The sequence below is a fragment of the Phyllopteryx taeniolatus genome, chromosome 6 (assembly GCF_024500385.1).
Source record: "Phyllopteryx taeniolatus isolate TA_2022b chromosome 6, UOR_Ptae_1.2, whole genome shotgun sequence".
NCBI lineage: Eukaryota > Metazoa > Chordata > Actinopteri > Syngnathiformes > Syngnathidae > Phyllopteryx > Phyllopteryx taeniolatus.
In genome coordinates this window covers 4,507,863-4,530,610 of record NC_084507.1, presented here as the reverse complement: position 1 = coordinate 4,530,610, position 22,748 = coordinate 4,507,863, and the positions used below count along the sequence as shown (strand labels likewise).

Genomic DNA, 22,748 nt, shown 5'->3' with positions numbered 1-22,748 from the left:
TAATGTATTGTATCTGTAGCTGATACAGTGAGCTATATCAGAATTTTTTAAATCAACTAGCTGTGAGCCATTTAATTTTGCACCAGTTCCCTAGTCAGTGTTTCCTAAGTCTCGGTTTGGAAATGGACTTGTGAATGTGTGAGCTGCCGGGTGATCAGATAGGAATCAAAGAGAGGAGACATGAAGGAGCTGTTTTGAAACCTGGCAAGTAATCTAAGGAAACAGATGGATTTTAGTTATATATGGCAACAGATTAACCACTTCCCTGTTGTGCATAAAACCTGGCATTGCCAGCTCCTGTTCAACATTCTGAATGTTAGTCCTTGGTCAGGAGGTCTGACCTGTGTAGTGTTATGTTACCTGTTCCGATGAGTTTGCCCTGTGGATTCAATTCTATCTGTGTTTTCTAAGGCCAATAACCACCCCACGGTGCCTCTTGCTACTCTTGCTAGAAACAGCCCCCTGTGCTAGAGGAAGTCAACAGCACTGCCTGTATAAAGAAGAAAAGTAGCACTTATGCCTACTATCTGTACATACAGTAGATTGAGCATGTATGAATTATGTCTTTTAATGAGTCGCTATTTTCAGTGCACTCCTTTTCTTTTAGATTTGCTGGGAAGGGACAGGAGGGTTAAATAAAGGATTTCTGTCCATATATCCTGTATGTGGCTGACTAGAAAATGTGATACATTTTCTAAAGAATTGTTGTGCTGATATTAGGGCTGCCACAAATGATTATTTCTATAGTCGACTGGTCACCGATTATTTTTGCGATTTGTCGACTAGTCAGATTCAGTTCATATTTAAATTGCAGATATCGCACCAGCAAGCAGCTGCTCTTATATAAACATCATTAGCTTTCATCTTAAAGTGTTTAAAGTATGTGCAAACTAAAAGTAAGACAATAGGAAAGTCAACTTTTAATAACCTTTGCAGCTTGTACCAGCATTCATGACATGTTTATTTATGATAGTGCAAATTAAAATGAAGGCGATACGCTGGCCTTTATTTCGTAGAATTTAAAACTATGCACAATCATGTACAACCCAAATTCCAATGAAGTTGCGATGTTGTGTTAAACATAAATAAAAACAGAATACAATGATTTGCAAATCATGTTCAACCTATATTTAAATGAATCCACTACAAAGACAAGATATTTAATGTTCAAACTGATCAACTTTATTGTTTTCAGCAAATAACCATTAATTTAGAATTATATGGCTGCAACACATTCCAAAAAAGCTGGGACAGGGTCATGTTTACCACTGTGTTACATGACCTTTTCTTTTAACAACATTCAATAAACGTTTGGGAACTGAGGACACTAATTGTTGAAGCTTTGTAGGTGGAATTCTTTCCCATTCTTGCTTGATGTACAGCTTCAGCTGTTTAACAGTCCGGGGTCTCCGTTGTTGTATTTTACGCGTCATATTGTGCCACACATTTTCAATGGGAGACAGGTCTGGACTGCAGGAAGGCAAGTCTAGTACCCGCACTCTTTTACTACAAAGCCACGCTGTTGTAACATGTGCAGAATGTGGTTTGGCATTGTCTTGCTGAAATAAGCAGGGGCTTCCATGAAAAAAAACGTTGCTTGGATGGCAGCATATGTTTCTCCAAAACCTGTATGTACCTTTCAGCATCAATGGTGCCTTCACAGATGTGTAAGTTACCCATGCCATTGGCACTAACACGCCCCATACCATCACAGATGCTGGCTTTGCGTCCATAACAGTCCGGATGGTTCTTTTCCTCTTTGGCCCGGAGGACACGACGTCCACAATTTCCAAAAACAATTTGAAATGTGGACTCGTCGGACCACAGAACACTTTTCCACTTTGAATCAGTCCATCTTAGATGAGCTCGGGCCCAGAGAAGCTGGCAGCGTTTCCGGGTGTTGTTGATAAATGGCTTTTGCTTTGCATAGTAGAGTTTCAAGTTGCACTTACGGATGTAGCGCTGAACTGTATTTACTGACATTGGTTTTCTGAAGTGTTCATGAGCCCATGTGGTGATATCCTTTACACCTTGATGTCGGTTTTTGATGCAGTGCAGTGAGGGAACCTTTCCTAGGCAAGATTTTGGGGAGCTCTTCTTTTTCAAATATTCTGGATTAATAGTACATGCTTTGACATTGACAAAAAAAGTAAAACTCATGAAAGTGAGATGAGAAATGAGCACGTTCTAATTTATTTTCAATGTACAAACATTGGCTTTGACGGGAACGTTACCCCTGCCGATGTAGCCGCCATGTAGGCATGTTGATAAGCCTGCCCTCTACAGTATATTTATCTTCTATTCATATCAGTGGTTAAACGTAACATCAAACACATAACCTGTGTGCTAAGTCTAATGAAATGCTCATCATTAGGTTTAAGCTAATGCTAACGTTTACAACTTTAAGAAAGTAGCTCACTGCCGTTGGCGCTAATATTAGAACGCTAACTAGCCATATAGCTTACCGAGATGACTGTCCCTCTTCGACAGAAACTGAATCATGCCAGAAATGTGCTTCCTTTTTCGATGCTCGTGTGTCACTGTCGTGCTGCCATGAAAGACGCATTTTGTCTTGCAAGTTTTGCATTGCATTCCATCCATCCATCCATTATCTACACCGCTTATCCTCACTAGGGTTGCGGGTATGCTGGAGCCTATCCCAGCTAACTGCGGGCAGGAGGCGGGGTACACCCTGAACTGGTTTCCAGCCAATCGCATTGCATTCCTCTTTAGTATTTTTGGCAAACTGCTCAAACCTTCGGGCGCCGTTTCTAACGCCGGTTAGCTGTAGTTCTTCCGGCTACTGCATAGCTGACTTGGAGTAGCACCACTACGGCGCATGTGCATCACAGCCAGAAGGGGTTAGACCAGGGGTCGGCAACCCAAAATGTTGAAAGAGCCATATCGGACCAAAAAAACGAAAAACAAATCTGTCTGGAGCCGCAAAAAAAATAAAACCCTTATATAAGCCTTATAATGAAGGCAACACATGCTGTAAGTGTCTATTTTAGCCTACTATCCAAATGGCATGATGAGCATTCATGATTAAATGTTTATTTTTCCTGCAGCGCATCCTGGAGAGAATGACGCACCACGTGACGACTCTGCTGTACGATGGTGTTTTAAGTTTAACTTCCATTATTGATGTGTTATGTTTTGTTGCATTGATGAAATTATAGAAATATAATAAAGAAAACAGATTTTTTTATGTCATTTTTATTTTGAGCATTCAAAAATGGAACAGGAAATGGAGAGGCATGTCTTTAATTTTCTGTATTATCTCGGTTTTGTTGTTGAAGTCTGAAAATAAGTGCTCTGATATTTTAATGAATGAATCCTTCATGGAGTCGCCATCTGTGAACGGTTTTCCACGCTTTATTATCTCTCGGGTTGCAACAAAACGAGCAGCTGTAGTGGAGTTTGGAGATGCAATCCATTTCTTAAATCTATCTTTGCGCTCCTCTAATTTCTCCAGAAGTAAAGCAATCACACTTTTTCTCTCACTCCCAACTGGGTACTTGGCTGGAAATGTAACATGCCTTCCCTGGAAATGTCTTTCCATATTACTCTTTTTGTTATTTGACAAACTTTTTTTTAACTTTTCATTACAAAGCAGACATGTAGACAAACCTTCCGCGTTGGCAAGAAAGCAAATGATTCAGTCCAGGAACTGTTGAATCCTCTGTTCTCCTCAGCTGTCTTTCTCTTTTTCCCTTTGCGATCCATGGCCCATCACACATCCGCCGGTTTGTTTGCGACAGCCACATGCCACGCCGAGCTCAAAGAACCGCGCGTCAGGCTATGACTCAAATTTTTGTTGACAGAAATGTTGAAATTCAATATTTGTTCCACACATTTTTACAGCATTGGATAATGTTAAGAATGTTTGTGTCATGTTTGTCCTCCGACAGAAACCTTCTCCCCCATGTTTTTCCATTTCCATACATTTTTGAAAAAGCTCCAGGAAGCCACGAAGGCGGCGCTAAAGAGTCGCGGGTTGCCGACCCCCGGGTTAGACAAACAAAAAGACATAAAGCTTAAAAAAATAAACAAAGACATGGATTATTAAATTAATTGTGGACAGTTTTGCCCGACCACGTAATTGTGACTAGTCGACTAATCTTGGCAACCCTAGCTGACAGAGTTTTGGCTTGATTTTGCAGTTATGGAAAGTGAAATGTCTGCTTGTCAATTAACTTGATGGCTTATAAAGACCAGGTATGCGTCACTTCACTTTTGATAGAAATTGACTATTGACTGTTTCAGGGTTGGTGCCTAAGGTCAAAGTTGACTCATACTGAGGTCAACACTATATTGGGAACAAACTACATGGACTAGTTCTGCATATTGTAGCCCTTGACAAATACGTTGTTTTTTTCCCCTTGAAAATCTCACTATGTATGTGTTATTATATCTCTTGACATTGACATAAACATTTAATGTTTTTTGGCTTTGTATAAAATTATGACTTCATTGAATTTTTTTGTTTGTTTTTGGTCAGAATTGACCTTGAGTTTCATAGATATGGTTACTACCAAGGGGTCAAAACCTTAGGTGCAATAAACCATAAACAAATACTTCAGAGTAAAGATTTAGGTGAGACCTTTTTTAATGTTCTTAGTTGTTGACTTTTATTATTATAGCATGCTGTACATAAAGTTGTAGACGTATCACATGCTCACATGCTTTTTTCACATATTAAAAGAAGTCACCCTCATCATAAAACAATAAAACACTCTACCAAGGGATGGCAGTATAGCAACTAACCAGTCGGTGGCTAGTGCTCACAGACACAGTGCTCTTCAGCTTCTGTATTTTCACTCTGTTCCTTCTACAAACTTATCGCTGAGGCTACTGGTAAACAACTCTGATTGAAATTCACATCATCTCTAGCTATAAGAAAACTTTAAACCGCTGTATGCGTCATTGCGAATCATATGTTTGGTTAGAGTGTAAGTCTTCTTTTAGAATCAGTGTTGCAGAAAGCCAAAGAAAAAGGAAAACGTGCAAATGTAGGGTTACGTGAGGTCTAAGGAAGTATGATGAGATATCTTCAGATTTTCTGAAGCCTTAAGAGACATGCTGACATCATGAAAGTGTACATCATGGCGCTTCAACTTCCAGGTTTTTGTGGCACTTTAGTGGTGTATTTCTTCCCCCCAAATTTTGGTCCATTTCGAATTCTACGACAATTGGGATGTTTGTATTTTGAGGGTTCACTTGTATTTAATTTATTTTCAATGTTTTAAAGACTGTTTTACAATCAACTTTGTTTCCACTCTTGCACATTAATGCAAAAGTATCCTCATGTCATGCATATTGATCTCATATTTGTCAACATTACACCCATATTCCAGCAGACTTCAGTGACACGTTTCCCTGTTGGTCACTGGCCTCGAAATGATTTCAGGCTATTATTAACCTCATCTCCTGACATAGCTGTCTGGCTGGGTCTGTGTTAATGATGTATGTAGTTGGTATTTACCCACTGAGCCAGATTACTCCCTTATGATCCAATTATCACTCGATCTGTGGTGGACGCAGAGGGCTTTGAGGGTTCTCTGCCTTAGTTAGGCATGAGATCCTTTATCACAGACTGTCTGCTGTAGATGACAAGATGAAGTTGCATCTCAGTATTTGTTTTAAAATGTTAATAATAAAATACTCTAAACTAAGGGATTTTAGAGGTTTTGTAATAATTAGCTGCAGCTAATCTTTTTTGTCAGTTCACAGTACAATAACGTAACGCTCACAACATTAAGTACACCTGCACACTGAGATCCAGTACAAAAATGATGCATAACAAATTTTGCCTGGTTGTACTTTTCAGAGGTGGGGAACTACACTACATTATCTTGAGACTTGTTTCTAATATATAGCTTCAGTATATGAGTAGGTCAGTTTTTTTTTGGTTTTTTTTGGTCTACGAATTTTCCCATTCATTCCAGCCCTGATTTTTTTTTTATTTTTATTTTTTATGTCCTCTAATAGTGAAATTGCCCCATGCGCCAGGTCTCGGGCTAGCAAGCTTCCTTCTGTTTGCAGTGCCAATCAGAAGTTGTTAGATCTGCTGATGTGCATGTGACATGTTGCTGACCTTGTCTCAGCAGTGGGAAAAAGTGATGATTCACAGCTCTTAGAGCTGTCACATCAATGTTCCTCTGAAGCAGCTGGTTTATAGGTGAGTAGCGGAGAGATTATATACACCACTAAAGAGGAAAGTATGTGTGACTGCTCTTTCTACTTTTTTTCCTCCCTGGTGAATTTTATCCATCCATCCATTTTCTACACCACCTATCCTCACTAGGGTCGCGGGTATGATGGAGCATATCCCAGCTAACTGCGGGCAGGAGGCGGTGTACACCCTGAACTGGTTGGCAGCCAATCGCAGGACACATATGAACAAACAACCATTCGCACTCACATTCATACCTACGGGCAATTTAGAGTTTTCAATTAACCTAGCAACCTCAATTAACCTGTTTTTGGAATGTTGGAGGAAACCGGAGTACCTGGAGAAAACCCACGCAGGCACGAGGAGAACATGCAAACTCCACACAGGCGGGGCCGGGGATTGAACCCCGCTCCTCAGAACTGTGAGGCTGACGCTCTAATGCCGCCTTTATATCTAACAAAAATGTATTATTAGTAGACAACCCACATTTTACATTTTGTGAGATTATTCTTATCCATCCATCCATTCATTGTCTTCTGCTTATCCGAGGTCGGGTTGCAGGGGCAGTAGCTTTAGCAGAGAAGCCCAGACTTCCCTCTCCCCAGCCACTTCATCCAGCTCTTCCGGGGGGATCCCGAGGCGTTCCCAGGCTAGCCGGGAGACATAGTCTGTCCAGTGTGTCCTGGGTCGTCCCTGGGGTCTCCTCCCGGTGGGACATGCCCGGAACACCTCACCAAGGAGGCGTCCAGGAGGCATCCCAATTAGATCCCCGAGCCACCTCAGCTGGTTCCTCTCAATGTGGAGGAGCAGCGGCTCTACTCTGAGCCCATCCCGGATGACCAAGCTTCTCACCCTATCTCTAAGGGAGAGGCCAGACACCCTGCGGAAGACCTTGTTCTTTCGGTCACGACCCACAGCTCGTGACCGTAAATGAGGGTAGGAACGTAGATCGACTGGTAAATTGAAAGCTTCGTCTTTCGGCTTAGCTCTTTCATCACCACAGCGGACCGATACAATGTCTGTATCACTGCAGACGCTGCACCGATCCACCTGTCGATCTCCCTTTCCATTCTTCCCTCACTCGTGAACAAGACCCCAAGATACTTGATCTCCTCCACTTGGGGCAGGATCTCATCCCCGACATGGAGAGGGCACTCCATCCTTTTCCAACTGAGGACCATGGTCTCAGATTTGGAGGTGCTGATTTTCATTCCAACTGCTTCACACTCTCCTGCGAACCGCTCCAGTGAGAGTTGGAGATCATGGCTTAATGAAGCCAACAGAACCACATCATCTGCAAAAAAGCAGTGATACAATACTGAGGCCACCAAACCGGACCCCCTTTACGCCTTGGCTGCGCCTAGAAATTCTGTCTGTAGAAATTATGAACAGAATCGGTGACAAAGGGCAGCCTTGGCGGTGTCCAACCCTCACCGGAAACAAGTTCGATTTACTGCCGCCAATGTGGACCAAACTCTGACACCGGTTGTACAGGGACCGAACAGCCTGTAGATTATTTTTAATCTCATGAAAATAACCTTAACCTTGACTGCCCAAAATGTAAATCTAATTATTTTTGTGGTAAAAAAATAGTGTTTTTGCATTTCCACAGCTCATTCAGCTGGTCAAGTCAAATTGGAAAGGGACTGGGGATGAATCCTTTTTTTCCCCCCAATCGTTGGTACTACACAGTATTACGCCTTATGTTAAAAACATGTCACTTTAGTATTCAACAACAACAAGAAGCATATTGTTATTAATACGTCTCTTGTAGTGTTAGTCAAAATTCAACATTCGTATCAGGCAGATTTTATTTATTTTTTTATCCAGCTCTTTTATTGTATCATTTCAACACAGTGGTGCACTGATGAGTACCACCTCACACAAGAAGGTTCTTGGTTTGAATCTTCTTCAACTGCTCGTGTAGGTTTTCTCTCCACTTCCTCCCACAATCCAACACATGTATGTAAGATATAATTGAAGACTAAATTGCTTCTTGGTGTGAAAGGGTCTTTGTCTCTTTATTGGTCCTGACTTGTGATTAGTCCAGGGAGCACGCTGGGATGGGTTGCAAAGGTTAAGCCATATAGAATATAGATGAATGCATGGTTGTGCAAGTGTACCACACTCTGTGTATACATAAACACATTAACATACACACATCTTGTTATTTTATTTTATTTTGCAGGTCACATGTCCACTAGAGAGCAGTGTAGCATCAGACATAGTCAGAACTGGCTGAAAACAAACAGAAAAAAAAATACTATATTTTGCGCTGCCCGCCTCAGCAGGCAGGATACCTACTGTTTCACTTGTGACATTTTAGACTCACTCATTCTACTGCCCCGTGGCAAATAATACACTGCTCCCATACTAACCTGTACACACATTCAGTAAAGTATATGAGCACATGGCACACGTGGGATCTGGGTCCACAGAGGCTCGTGCTTTGGAGGAGATTCTCACACTTTCTGTCCAGTTGACATGTTGGCAATGAGAAGGCTCAATCAGATAAATATGAGGCTTGTAATGCGGCCAGAGAGACTAGGCTGATGGGATCAATAAAGAACAACGTTGTAGGTCACTGGGAGAACACAGCGAGAGGATAGATATGGACTGGCTCATCCGGAAACAGAGCAGCAAGACTGAGGGCTAAACAGGACTACAGTATATCTTCTCTTGCGTGTTCTCTCTCTCACCATTGTAAAAGAATTTTACCGGAGATGTTGCGTGCTGACTTGTGATTTAGATGCAGCTTACTGGATGCTGTGTCGTAGGTTATTATTTTACTATTAGGATTGTTTTTTCATCTCGCTTTACTTTAATAATATTGTCCAGTTTGTTTTCTTGAATGCGTGAGAAGCGTGGTTTTAGAAATGCTCCATATGCCTCTTTATAAACACAATTTATTTGACTCTTGGTCATGTTAAAGTTATACATAAATTACAACAGTGGGCTCACCCACATTTGGCCAGTTCAAGCTATTTCTTCATATTTTTAAAAATATCTGTTCCTGCGGTGTCACCATGACCTTCTATGAATTATTATTTGCAAATGTGAGGCTTAGTTTAACATTATTTTTGAGCTCATATCTTTTATAACTAACCTGGGGCCAAAGCAGTAATCCTTTTATGCTTGATGCATGATGACAAATGCACAAGGACACTTAAAAATTTGAAGCCGGTATCACTGTATTTTTTGCTCTTACAAGAAGTAGATACGCACATTCTATTCTGTTCTCAATTTGTTTGTGTTTGCTATTTGTGTCATTGCGTGCTGTGCTCTGATGTCACTAAGCTAGTGTTCTTGCTGGATACTTTGGCTTGTTTTCCCCGTATTGGTGGACTCTTGGTTAATAGGGTCCACCGATATTTGATATATTTACACTGTAGTGAGTAATGTATATACTGTAAGGGTATTGCTCACATCAACATGTTTTTCATCCTTGTTCAAATCACCCTCACCCCAATACAGTATTGTAATTGCCATTATCATCGTCTCTTTCAATCACCATCTATAACATCATATGTATTATTATTTTCATTTATGTCATGCATACCTTTTTATACTAGTTTGAGATTTTTGTATTTTGTTGCTTATGTTTTCCTCATCCATTTATGTTCTTTATGCACTGAGTTGCACACCTTTTTTGATTTATGTTTTAGGATCAAAGAAGGACCAAAGCCTCAGTCAGCACAGTAAGTAAACTGCATTACCCAGAGTGCTTTAGGCTTTGACACTTCTTCCTGCCATTTGTTGTTATGTGCTTCATGTGAATCTTCCCTCTGTGTCTGAGAGGAGGAGGAAAGAACTGTCACTAAATTCATGGAATGCAGCTGTGGTACGAAAAGAACTTTGTAATGATGCTAAAGCGATGACTTCCATGACATTTATGACGAAGCCTTTTCCTTTCCAACATTATTGTTAAAACCCAAGTCATACAACCTCCCCCCCCCATCTATGGCTGTGTTTCTCACCCTGTGTGTTGTCTGCACCTGGACTGGCTTGTGTAGCCTTGAAATACAATCACTAGTTCTACCCAGATGCTACGTTTCTGTACTGTGGATGCACCTTAACCAAATCTTCTGTACTTGTTGGACGAACTTGACCCCTATAGTGTCTCCTTTCCTCAGCTGAGCATTTGAGGCTGCTCTCATTTCCATTGGCTGTAGAGCTTTCTTGCTTCAGCTTTCCCTCTGTTTCTGGATTTCTATTCCACTCTTGCTAGCTTTAGGACATTAGTTGCTTCTCTGCCATGTCTTGGCCTTCTCTCTCTCTGCTCTGGTTGTAGTGAATGTACCCAAGTATTGTTCACTTCCTGGAAATCATATCCCTGCTTCTCAAAATACCTCACAGGATAGATTGTTTTCTCACGTGATGACTCGCTGCGCTGTACCTGTCACGCTTATTTGCTTATTTGAACAGGTGGTTTCCCTTTAGTGGGATTACTGAGCTGGTAAATAATGTTCTTCAGCCACAGCAAAAGTCCCAAAATGACAAGGAGCCCGAGCCAGACGCGTAAGTAATAGATCAAACGTAGTTTGATCTTCTCCGAGCAGTCACAACCATACAACCCTACACAACACAGCACAGCACAGTACTGCGTGAGTGAGTGTGATTTGCACATTTTCCATGTGTTGGTGAAGCAAGCTTTTAAAAATGTTAAACTAGTAATGATTGGGGTGTGACACGACATGCCATGCAGTGGAGGAACAGTTATATATACTTACTGTTATTCTTGCCATATAATGCATGATACATACACCATGAAAATTTCCCCCCTTACTGATTTCAGATTTGTTTGCATATTTATCACACTTAAATGCTTCAGATCATCAAACCAATTTTAATATCTCACAAAGGCAGCCCAATTAAATATAAAATGTAGTTTCTAAATGATGATTTTTTCAGTTGTTGTTTTTGTTTGTTAGTTTTTTGTTTGTTAAGGGTTATCTGGCCGTATATGAAAAAGAAATTCTGCTGCATGACCCAAGAGTGATTTAGCCTGAGGGCATGTTTGCCTGGAGGATTTTTTTTGGAAGACAGCAGTTAGTGTTCCATTAATCACAGCAAGTCATCCAGGTCCTGAATAAGAGAAGCAACTCAAGACACATCACACAGCCACTACCATGTTTGATATTGTCATGAACGGACCAGAGGATAGGACCCAAAAATGCACGACTCCACTACAAATGGACAGTTTCAAAAAGAGAGGTTTAATATCCAGGCCGAGGTCAGTACACAGGCAGGCAATCCGAAAAGGCAACAGTATCCAAAAACGTGAGGCAAAAAGGCAAGGTCGATAATCGGAACATGGTCTAGTCTTACTGTTAGGCGGTGACGTGGAAACAAGGAATGCTGGAACGCCACGACAAGGTACAACGAACTGGCGATGAGAAAGAATGAGACACGAGGTTAAATGCATGGGGTAATTAGGGTGAACGAGGCACAGGTGGTAAAGATGCTCTCAGGAGCATGTGTGTACGAGACAGGGGGAAGACAACAACCAGAACACACACCCATGACAGATATGGCATAATATTGTTTTTATCAAATTCAGTGTTATTTTTACCATTACACCAAATTTAACGGGCCGCACAGCTTCCAAAAAGTTCTCCTTTTTCTTGGAACAATCCCATGGATGCCATTTTTTGCCAGTGTCTTTCTTATTGTTGAGTCATGAACATTTATTTGAACCGAGGATAGTGATAGCCTGCAGTTGTCAGCCTGGGTTCTTTTGTGATCTCCTGGATGAGTCGTTGTTGCATTCTTGGATTATTTTTTTGTTGGCCGATCCCTCCTGGGAAGCTTCACCACTGTTTCTATTTTTTTGTAACCTTTTCTAGGCTTCAGTCACATTGTTTTTTTGGGGGTGAATCCTGTGATGATGCATTTCTTTTTTAGATCTCAACAAATCAGGCAGGAATCATGTGGCCAGTCAAATTGAATTCAGCTTTCCTAAAACTGTGGTTAAGTGCGCTTAACTCATGATTTTACAAGGGGGCTATTCCTTTTGCACATGGGATCAGAAAGGTTTGGAAGTGGATTTTGTATTTACTTGGGTTGTCTTTGTAAGCTAGTATTAAATTTGGTTTGCTCATCCGAAATGTTTTAAATGTGATAAATATGCAACAACAACAAATCAGGGAGCAGACAAACACTCCAAAGATGGACAACCAAGGGTCATCATCCACAAACCAGATGTCTGCCATAGACCTATGAGAGGCAGCATGGTGCCACAGGCCATCTTATACTGCTGAAAAATACAAACACAGCTCAACTCAGCTTTATTTGTAGGTCACTTTAAAACAGCCACGGCTGCACACAAAGTGCCGTACATTATATACAAATAAACCATGTAAAACATAGGTCAAATTACGAACAATATAATAAAAATAAAAACAATAAAACACTGAAACAGTGCAGAAAAATACAAAGAAAAAGAAAGACTACTAGTAGTAGTAGTAGTTGTACAAGTGGTAGAAGGACCAGTGGTAGAAGGAATAGAAAAGGCTAGGCTCACTGTTAGCTTATTTGGTAACTAGATTGTTGTCACAAACTCGTCTCCTTGTCATTTATATTGTGGTGAGTGACTCGGGTGACCCATAATTCTAGCACTCAAAACATCCAATTGCTTCTCCATTTGAGTCCGGCAACAGTGAGAGCATCAGGTCGCTTCCTAATTGGCGGTTGTTCCTTACACATCCCAATCACAGAATCCGTGGCTCCACCGTACTCTGTTAACCACGTGTGATGTAAGGATTTGCGATCATAAAATATTAAACAGGTTTGATGTTTACGATTGATCGGGGGGGAATCACCTAACAAAAGAAGGACATTCTGTCTTTGACAATTGGGCCTCTGTTGAATGGAAAAATTGTCAAATGTTGCCAGTTGGTATGTGTGTAGCCCACTTTACACAAAATGAATAATAATTCTGATCATTGTGTCTATGACATTGAAAGACAGAAATGTCCTCTACTGTATGTAGTGTTTGATCAATTTAAGCAATTCCAGTTTATTGCTCCTGTTCCATCATGATTATGATGGGTAGACGAATAGTACAAAGTACTTTATTAATACTTTATTAATCTCATTGGGGAACATCAGTTTCATAGCAGTGTGTAGTTCACCCTGGCTATGGACATATTGTGCAGTTGTATACTGCACAGTGGTGTAGAACTCCAATGGATTATAATGAGAAGTGTGTTTAATACAGTATATTAGTTCACTCTTGTAGTTAAATAAGGTCCTCAACATATTAGAAACCAAGCCATCCATCCATTTTCCATAACACTTGTTCTGTTCAGGGTCGCAGGGAGCTAGAGCCTATCCCAGCTGACTTCAGGCAAAAGGCAGCCTAATAGTAATCACTTTAGTACATCCTGCACTCTAGACTGGTTGCCAGTCAATCACAGGTAGGGTTTCAAAGGGCTGGAAATTTTATGGGAAGTCTCGTGTAATTTTGTGTTAATCTGGGGGATTTTGGAACTACTCCAAATTGTAAACTTTCCATGGGAATTATTGGAACTAATGCGAATTGAAGGTAATGGAAAGGTATCACATTCAAGCATAAATATGAACATTTTGTTTTGTCATAAACATTAGTGCAAAATAGATAGATCACTCATCTTTATTTGCTCTTTTTTTTCACTACCCTTGAGAGGCTAAACTCAAATTTTGGCTTGCAACACACACACCCACACACACACACAAAACAAATCTAGCAAACAGCGGCTCGTAACTCGAAAACCTGTAAATTGGAGCAAAGTCCAGTTAACTGTGTTAGAAAGAAATCTGGTAATCATGCTGGAATATAATTTCACCAACTGTGCTAAAATATAATTTCACCAACTATATATATATATATATATATATATATATATATATATACACACACACACACAGCGGCTGAAATAAGTATTTAACACGTCACCGCTTTTCTCACTACTTATATTTGATGGTGCTATTGACATGAAGATTTCACCAGATGTTGGGAACAACCCAAGTAACCCACACATACAAAGAAAGTACAACAAATAAGATCGGCAATTAAGTTGTGTGTAATAATGTGAAATGACACAGGGAAAATGTTTTGAACACGCCAACTGGTATTTATTTAATACTTTGTACAAAAGCCTTTGTTTGCAATGACAGCTTCAAGACGCCTCCTGTATGGAGAAACTAGTTGCATGCATTGCTCTGGTGTGATTTTGGCCCAGTCCTCCATGCAAGCAGTCTTCAAATCTTGAAGGCTGCGTGGGCTTCTTTTATGGACCTTGAGTTTCAGTTCTTTCCATTGATTTCCAATTGGATTCAAGTCAGGTGATTGGCTGGGCCATTCTAGCAGTTTTATTTTTTTTTCTTGAAACCAATTGAGAGTTTATTTGGCAGTATGTTTTGGATCATTATCCTGCTGAAATGGTTTCATTTTCATCATCCTCATAGATGGCAGGAGATTTTTGTCAAGAATGTCTCGTTACATTTGCCCATTCATCCTTCCTTCAATAAAGTGAAGTTTACCAGTACCATTTTCTGAAAAGCAGCCCCACACTATCATGTTCCCACCTCCAAACCTTACTGCTGGTATGGTGTTTTTAGGGTGATGTGCAGTGCCAAACATCGTTGTGTATTATGGCATCCAAAGAGCTCAATTTTGCTCTCATCAGACCAGACTATATTCTCCCAGTATTTATTTTTCACTTTAAACAAACTTTGACATGCTTTGGGGACGTGGTGAGCGTGCAGGCAGGGCATGGCGGCAGAGTGCATTACTCACTGTTTCCCTTGTGACAACAGTACCTGCTAATTCCAGGTCTTTTTGAAGTTCTCCACCGGTGGTCCTTGGCTCTCGAACAACTCTTATGATTAATCTTTGCACTCCTCTGTCAGAAATCTTTCAAGGAGCACCTGATCGAAGCAAATCTATGGTGGATTGGCTTTCCACTTGCGTATTATGGCCCAACCGTGCTCACTGGAATGTTCAGAAGCTTAGATACGTGTCTGTAACCAATGCCATCGTTATGTTTTGCAATAATTACTTTTTCGATGGTCTTGAGACAGCTCTCTGCTCTTACCCATCATGAGATGTGTCTTGACTCACATCTTGGCAATGAGACCTTTTTGCAGGCCATTAATGAACCATCTGATATTCATTTGCACTGACAAGGGGCTGGATTGCTGTTTGATTATTGATAGATTTTAGGTGTTGTCTTGGCTTTCCATGCCTTTTTCCACCTCCCTTTCGTCATGTGTTCAGTACTTCTTCCCTGTGTCATTTCACATTATAACAACTTAATTTCTGATCTTATTTGTTCTACTTTCTTTGTATGTATGGATTACTTGGGTTGTTCCCAACATTTGGTGAAAATTTCATGTCAATAGCACCTTTGGAAATATATTTAGTGAGGAGAAATGGTGATGTGTTACTTATTTCAGCCGCTGTGTGTATTTATTTATTTATTGACTTACTTATTCCTGTTTATTCCCATGGAAAGTTCCCTACTTTGAAAATTCCCTGAATTTTGCAACCCTAATCAGAGGGCACATACAGAGACAGACAATCATTCACACAGAAATTCACCCGTCACTGAGTGGGAACTGATTCCACGTTGCCTGCATCTCTTCTGAGCATGATATTCGGTGATCGCATTCTAATTTGTAGATGAAGTGTCTGGTGTTGCCATTGGAGGACAGTGTAGTCGTAGTGATGGGCATAGTAGTCATTGGCTGTGTTAAATGTGTTGAATCACCAGCCACCGTTTCTATTGATACAAGGCTGGCCGCTTAAGCATTTGACTGAAATAGCAGATGGAGTTACAGTTAAAGAGGGTTGTTTGTAGTCTTATTTCTCTGATCCTCTTTGACAGTGGCCATTTAACTTGCATAACAGTTTTCTTCACCCTTTTATCAGACCTTCTGTCAGCAAATGAGATTTAGTGAGATCTGTTGAACAAGGCGACACACTAATCTCTGCTTGGTTATCACACAAAGGCTGCGGCACTTCTAATCCCGCAGTGCAACGAGGGACACGCTGTTGGCGCACTGTCATGTTTTGATGCCACATGCACACAGAAAACAAAGTGTGCACACACAAGTTGCTCATCAGGTAGTGTGGATGGCTGATATACATAGGGTCCAAAGCACTGGCTGAGGGTAAAGAAAGCCCGTTTCACTCAAACACAAACCTGTATGTGGTAAAAGGATAGCGGTACTCAATAATTCACAAGCACTAATGAATGTTGCAGGGGATATGTGGGGCGAAACCAATTCTAATCGCCATTTTATGAAGTCAGCTCAGTGTTTAGTTTCTAAGGAGACGCTCAATTGACATGTGTCATACAAAATGCATGTGAAGAGCCCGTGTGTTTTCGGTAGCCTCTCAGGACGCGTCAAGAGTTTAGCATCACCTGCAAAAGATCACGTGTTGTGCATCAGTAGGAGGCCATCTAAGGGACAGTGATGGTACCGCAATTAGGCAGAAGCCAGGTGTCCCACTGAATGCATGTCTGCCCTCGATGACCCAAACTGTCGCCTTACTCTCATTTGTATTTTATGTGAAGGCTCTTGGATGTTTTTCGTGGTGGGGAGGTTGTGATCAAGCTTCTGATCTTGTGGTGTACGCTTACACTATATTTCCCCAACAAAGATCATCGTCACTAATACAAAGTTATACCAGTTTGAGACTTGAAAGTAGGATATTTATGTGAATTATTTTAAACCGTGATAAATGTAGATTGTGCTCACAATGGGATTATTTCACTCAAATATATATTGTATATAAAAAACCCTTCTGAATGCATGACTAAACTAAAAGAGAACATTTTCTAAAAGACTCCAACTCAACACCATTCGATGCAATGACGTCATTTTTAAACCTGGTGTCTCAGTCGTTATAACACCTGTTTAACATGTGTCCTCCTATCTGCACACAGGAAGTTGCATCAGCAGTTTGAGTCATACAAGGACCAGGTCAAAAAGATGGGTGATGAGACAAAGCAGGCTCAGGAACAGAAGAGCGAAGCCCCAACCTGCGGGATATGCCACAAAACCAAGTTTGCTGACGGCTGTGGCCACCTCTGTTCATATTGCCAAACGAAATTCTGTGCTCGGTGCGGAGGACGAGTGTCTCTGCGGTCAAATAAGGTAATGCTGGTTTGCATGCTTGGAACTATCCATTTATAAGGACACACATACAGATGTCCTGCCCTCAGGCAAATTTCTCCCTGCGCTACACAGTGAAATCATAATCTGGGAATTGAGCCAGCGGTGTCTCTCACAGTAACATGTTTTTCAGTATTTTGCCCTCTACAAAAGACTGTGTGCAACATTTATGTTGTGATTAATGCTCACTGTTAAGTCAATGTGTTATTCTTTTTCAGCTTTGATTTTCATTATTCATGTTGACTTTAACAACAGTTGTTCTACTGTATTTCACCACTTGAGGGAACTATTTTTCCTCTTTTTTTTTCACACCGGGGAACTACATCGCTGCATCTTTGTGCTTTGCTATGCACTCCAACCCCCCCCCCCGCCCCCCTAAAAATAAAAAAAATAAAAAATAAAAAACTGACTAAACCCAAGATTTTAGTATCTGATTGGTGTAGATTTTAATCATGATCTTAAATGTTTCTATGCAATCCAATTGCTGTTAAATTATGAGACAGTACTGCCAGGACCTATTGTTGGCACTCACAATCTTTCTTGCTCCCACTCTTTCCCTCTTTCTTCTTCCCTTTTGTTTTCTTTCTGCTGCATTCCTGATTTCATGGAATTGCAACAGGAGGACAAAGTGGTTAGCGACATCCTTTTTTTGCATTTGCTGGGAGTGTGCTTGAAGCATTGTTGTTCCATTGCTGTTACGTACACTTGCACATACAGCAGCCAAAAACAATCTTAAACCAACAACAAGAATACTGAACAGCAGTCTCTGTGAGTGTATCACCTAATGCTAGAATCAATACAGCATCCCAATCAGAACAATCAGTGGTATATACTGTATGTAATTTTATTGTAATTTATCTCACCAAAGCTGATGTAAAAAGTGTCATCATAGAGAAATGCAGCTCAGGTTTGAAATGGAATAAAACTGAAATCAAAGCTACAGTTAACAGTTAACAGTTAATGCTAATATGATGTCCTAACTGTGAATAGCATAGAGCATAGATTAGAATGGAAATATATGATGTGTGATCATTTTATTGTTATGTATGTATGAGCAGATGTAGCATCAAGGTGGAGGTGGAGATTCATCTGAGAAACATACTGTAGATTCCGATAATATTCGTACTTCTAACCTTATTTGGGTTGTATTTGCCTTTTGCCTGTAAAGAGTACTCAAATTGTTTAGGTGTACTGGAAAGAAAATCTGCAGCAACAAGAAAAACACTCGAGGGTGTTTTGTTGCTTTTAGGAGGTAAAGTCGTTGGGAGATCGGCAGGCAGGCCATGGCTCGTTGGAGGGGTTGGCAAATGGTCTGAAGGAAGTGCCACTTAGTAAATAGAGGCAAAGACACCTCTCACTAATTAGTGCCATGGTCTTTATACCTTCAAGGTCAACCATCAATACACACTGTGGATGCTGGTGTTAAATATTAATGTGATGTGGTGCAAAATAGAATCTCATGAATGGGTTGATGTGTACAGAGACAACTACAGCTACAACTCTTTGGAAATGCGTAAGCATTACAAGACTTGACATTTTACCATCATTCAAGCATTCGTTTGTATGGTACACATACACGCACATATGGGACAGTTCTTTATTCTTGCTGTTTTACACATTATACTGTACATAACAGAATTGCTTTATGATCATACAGTCCATTTATATTGTAAAGGGAAAATGATACAGTGGTGCCTCAAGATACAAGCCGTCGATTTTGGATTTTTAAAACAATTTGAAGCTGTGGACAAGAAATCTATTACGACGGGGACGTTATGGAGATACGTCTGCAGAAGACGTGAGACATTGGTGTGGAGGATTCACACAAAAAGCAGATCGGCTTGCGTAACATTATTAAAGAAGAACTAAATGTCATGTAAGGTGCAAATGTTGTTACTGTGGGTTTGTAAACAATATCGTACTGTTGAGTGCAAATTTTCTGCACTTTCTGTATGTGTGTGTGTGTGTGTGTGTGTGTGTGTGAGAGAGAGTGAGAGAGAGAGAGAGAGAGAAAGAGAGAGCGATATGGCACATTTAAAGGCAGAAGCACGCAAATTAAACTTCAGGGTGTGTATGTGCATGTGAGACTTTTGGCTTGATTACACTTCATAAAACAAGTTAATATGTTTACATTTTCTTCTATTATGTTTTTGTGACTATACATACCAGACATACTATACTATACTTTTACAATATATTGCTATTTGTCTTTTTTAAAAACGTTGAAAAAAATGATGGTGTTTTTTTGGGGGGACTGGACTGGATTAATTGCATTTCCATTAATTTTAACGGAGAAATATGTTTGGAGATACGAGTGTTTTGAGAGAAAAACATGGTCTCGGAACGAATTAAACTCGTATCTCAAGGCACCACTGTATACTGTAAAGGTATAAAGGTGTAAAGGTGTAAAGGTAACATTTCCCCCAAGCTTTAACCCCTGTGGTTTAATCGTTGATGTAGCTTATTTCCAGATCGTCTATTCTTGGCTTCTCCTTCGTTCACCAATATCGTGTTTACTGTACTATTCATGTTTTTCAAAGAGCTCCATCTTGAAGTGTTAAGCGTTCGTGTTTTAAAATCAAATCAGCACACATGGAAGCATTCGCATCATTCAAGCACAGACCCTTATCATGCAGTGTTCAGTTCGGTAGCTAGCTAACAGTTCTCAAATGAGAGGTTAGTGTTAGAGTATTTTTGCATTAAGGTTAATACGAGCATAAAATTGCCCATTTCTTCTTCACATCATCAATCCACTCTACTTGTGCTGCACTCCAGTCACTGTTAGGGTGCTAGGGCATGCACAACAGAGGGGGCAGCACAGTTTCTTTCATATGTGCGGTTTAGAAACCAGTGCATTTTATGTGTGACAAATGTTCAGATTTTGTTTTTGTTCAGTAGGTCCGGCTTATATATTAGTGTGGTCAGTTTTACAGTGTTCCAGTGCTATTTTAGTCAGACATCATTGTAAAGGGATATAAAATGGCTGAATCAAATAATGTCAGAAAATGACACATATACTGTAGCTCGATTCTTCTATTTAGGCAAACGCCCGTTGTTTTTATATAATAGCATGCACCATCTAGAAAATGATCTACCAAACAGTACAACAACTGGCACTATGGCTGAGCTTGGTTTTAGTTCCCACCTTTTTTTTCTCAGCTTGCATAGTTAGTCAGTTCAGGTTGGAAGTGTGTTTCACATGTGATAGACTTAGGTGTTCCTCATGTGGGATGAGCAGCAGCTTTGATTGCTCTGCCCCGCCATACCTTGGGCAGGCCATTTAACTTGTATTGTGTGTCAGTGAAACAGGGAACATTGGTGAAATTTGCACTTTTCCCTACCCGTCTATTCTTTCTCTCACTCACAGTGGTGACAACCATGGTGAGAGAGATCTTGTTCTGTGAAACAGTGTGGAATATTTACGAATCTAAGTGTATGTCTGAAATCTGAAGGCTCCTTCAGTGAACAGTCGCCATTTGTTACTTGACTTACAACATTTTGTCAAACTAAAAACACAGATGAATCAGTCTTGAAATGCATAGTTTTTTAATAAAGCAGTGACATTTGGATGAAAAAAACAGTTGCTGTAATGTTACAATATGCCAGTGTTGTGAAGACCTCAGAATGCCGTCACGTCCTGGTGGAGTTCACCACCAGTCCCCTCATGCTTCCTCTAATGTGGCTTCAAAAGAGCCTGAGGAACCTACAGTCTCCAGGGAGGAAGTCATTTGTGATTAAAGCAACTATTGAAGTCACTACATGTGCTTCTTGCCCCCCGTTTTTTCTTTCTCTCATTGTAGGATTATATCGGAAAGAGCATTTTGTGAACTTAGTGTGGAATTTTAGATCCCCACGGGAACTATTTGACGCATTAGAACACAGCATAGGAACACATATCATTCCTAATGCCACCGGGGATTTTTTTGGTGTTGTTTTGTTCAGCATATTCAAAATCAACTAACATATTTTTGATTAAAGTCTTGTTTTGAGCACATACATTATACAGCGTTGTAAAAAAAACATACTGTATACCAATTGTTGGGATGAACAATGTTGTCCCTTTTTAAGCAAAGCAAATTTATTTATATAGTCCATTTCATACACAAGGTAACACGCTTTACATGATTTAAAAACAAAGAAAAAAATTAGCTTATAAACATTTAAAACAAAGAGAAAAAACAAAATAAAAGTACAATTAAAACAGCGTACAATGCAAGAAATATCATTTAAAAGTGGAAATACTCTAAAAAGCATGAGAAAAAAAGAAGAATTTTTAACCTGGACTTAAAAACATTCACACTTGGGGCTGACATCACTTCTGTTGGCAACTTATTCCATTTGTGTGCAGCATAATAGCTAAATGCTGCTTCACCATGTTTGCTTTGGACTCTGTGCTCCACTATTCGACCTGAGTCTGCCGATCTCAGAGCCCTACTGGGTTTATAGTCCATTAGCATTTCTTACATGTATTCAGGACCTAGACCATTTATTGATTCATAGACCAGCAGCAGAACTTTAAAATCTATTCTTAAGCTGACTGCCAGCCAGTGTAAAGACTTTAAAATTGGAGTAATATGCTCTGACCTCTTTGTTCTGGTCAGAACCAGAGCGGCAGCATTCTGAATGAGCTGAAGCTGTTTAATGCTCTTTTTAGGAAGTCCAGTCAGAAGACCATTACAATAGTCAAGTCTACTTGAGATAAAAGCATGTATGAGCTTCTCCTGGTCTGGTTTACACATGCAAGCCTTCACTCTGGATATGTTCTTCAGATGGTAGAAGGCAGTTTTAGTAATTGATTTGATATGACTGTTGAAAGTCAGGTCGGAATCTATCAGAACGCAAAGGTGAAGAAAATGTTGGCTCATCCAGTTATTGCTCTGTTTTAGACAGTGACACAACACCTCAATTGAACTGTAGTCATCTGGAGACACTGCTAGATATAACTGTATGTCATCTGCATAGCTATGATAGTCAAAATTAAACTTCTGAAAAATTTGACCCAAGGGTAGCATATACAGGCTGAACAGGAGGGGTCCAAGAACTGACTCTTGGGACCCCATAGGTCATTGCCAGTTGATGAGATTGAACACTTCCAATGGTTACAAAATAACTCCTTTCCTCCAGGTCGGACCTGAACCATTTAAGGACTGTTCCATTTAGTCCTAGCCACGTTTCCAACCTGTTCAGCAGTATATTATGATCTACCGTATCAAAAGCCGCACTGAGCTCCAACATTGAGACCATTCCCGAGTCAGTATTCAACCTTATATTTCAAGACAAAACGTTTTTCTGTTTGCATTTCTTGGCATCTTTAGATTCTGTCCTACCTCTGTGACTTTATTTTCTTCTAGCTTGAAGTTAGGACATTTGATATTTGTTACGTATATAATTATTCATGGGTGAAAGATGA

At 40.2% G+C, this 22,748-nt stretch overlaps 1 protein-coding gene across 23 annotated transcripts in view; it reads left to right on the top strand.

Moving 5' to 3' along the window:
- rims2a (regulating synaptic membrane exocytosis 2a) overlaps positions 1–22,748 on the top strand; it is a 173,029-nt gene that overhangs the window by 22,373 nt on the left and 127,908 nt on the right. For 19 of the 23 annotated variants that reach the window (XM_061776506.1, XM_061776503.1, XM_061776504.1 and 16 more), the window contains exons 3-5: positions 9,841–9,873; positions 10,601–10,693; positions 17,110–17,320. In XM_061776506.1, coding sequence (XP_061632490.1) covers positions 9,841–9,873; positions 10,601–10,693; positions 17,110–17,320 — 337 coding nt within the window. The remainder of the gene's footprint in view (positions 1–9,840; positions 9,874–10,600; positions 10,694–17,109; positions 17,321–22,748) is intronic. The other 4 variants (XM_061776514.1, XM_061776509.1, XM_061776521.1 and 1 more) reach the window with 2 other exon arrangements.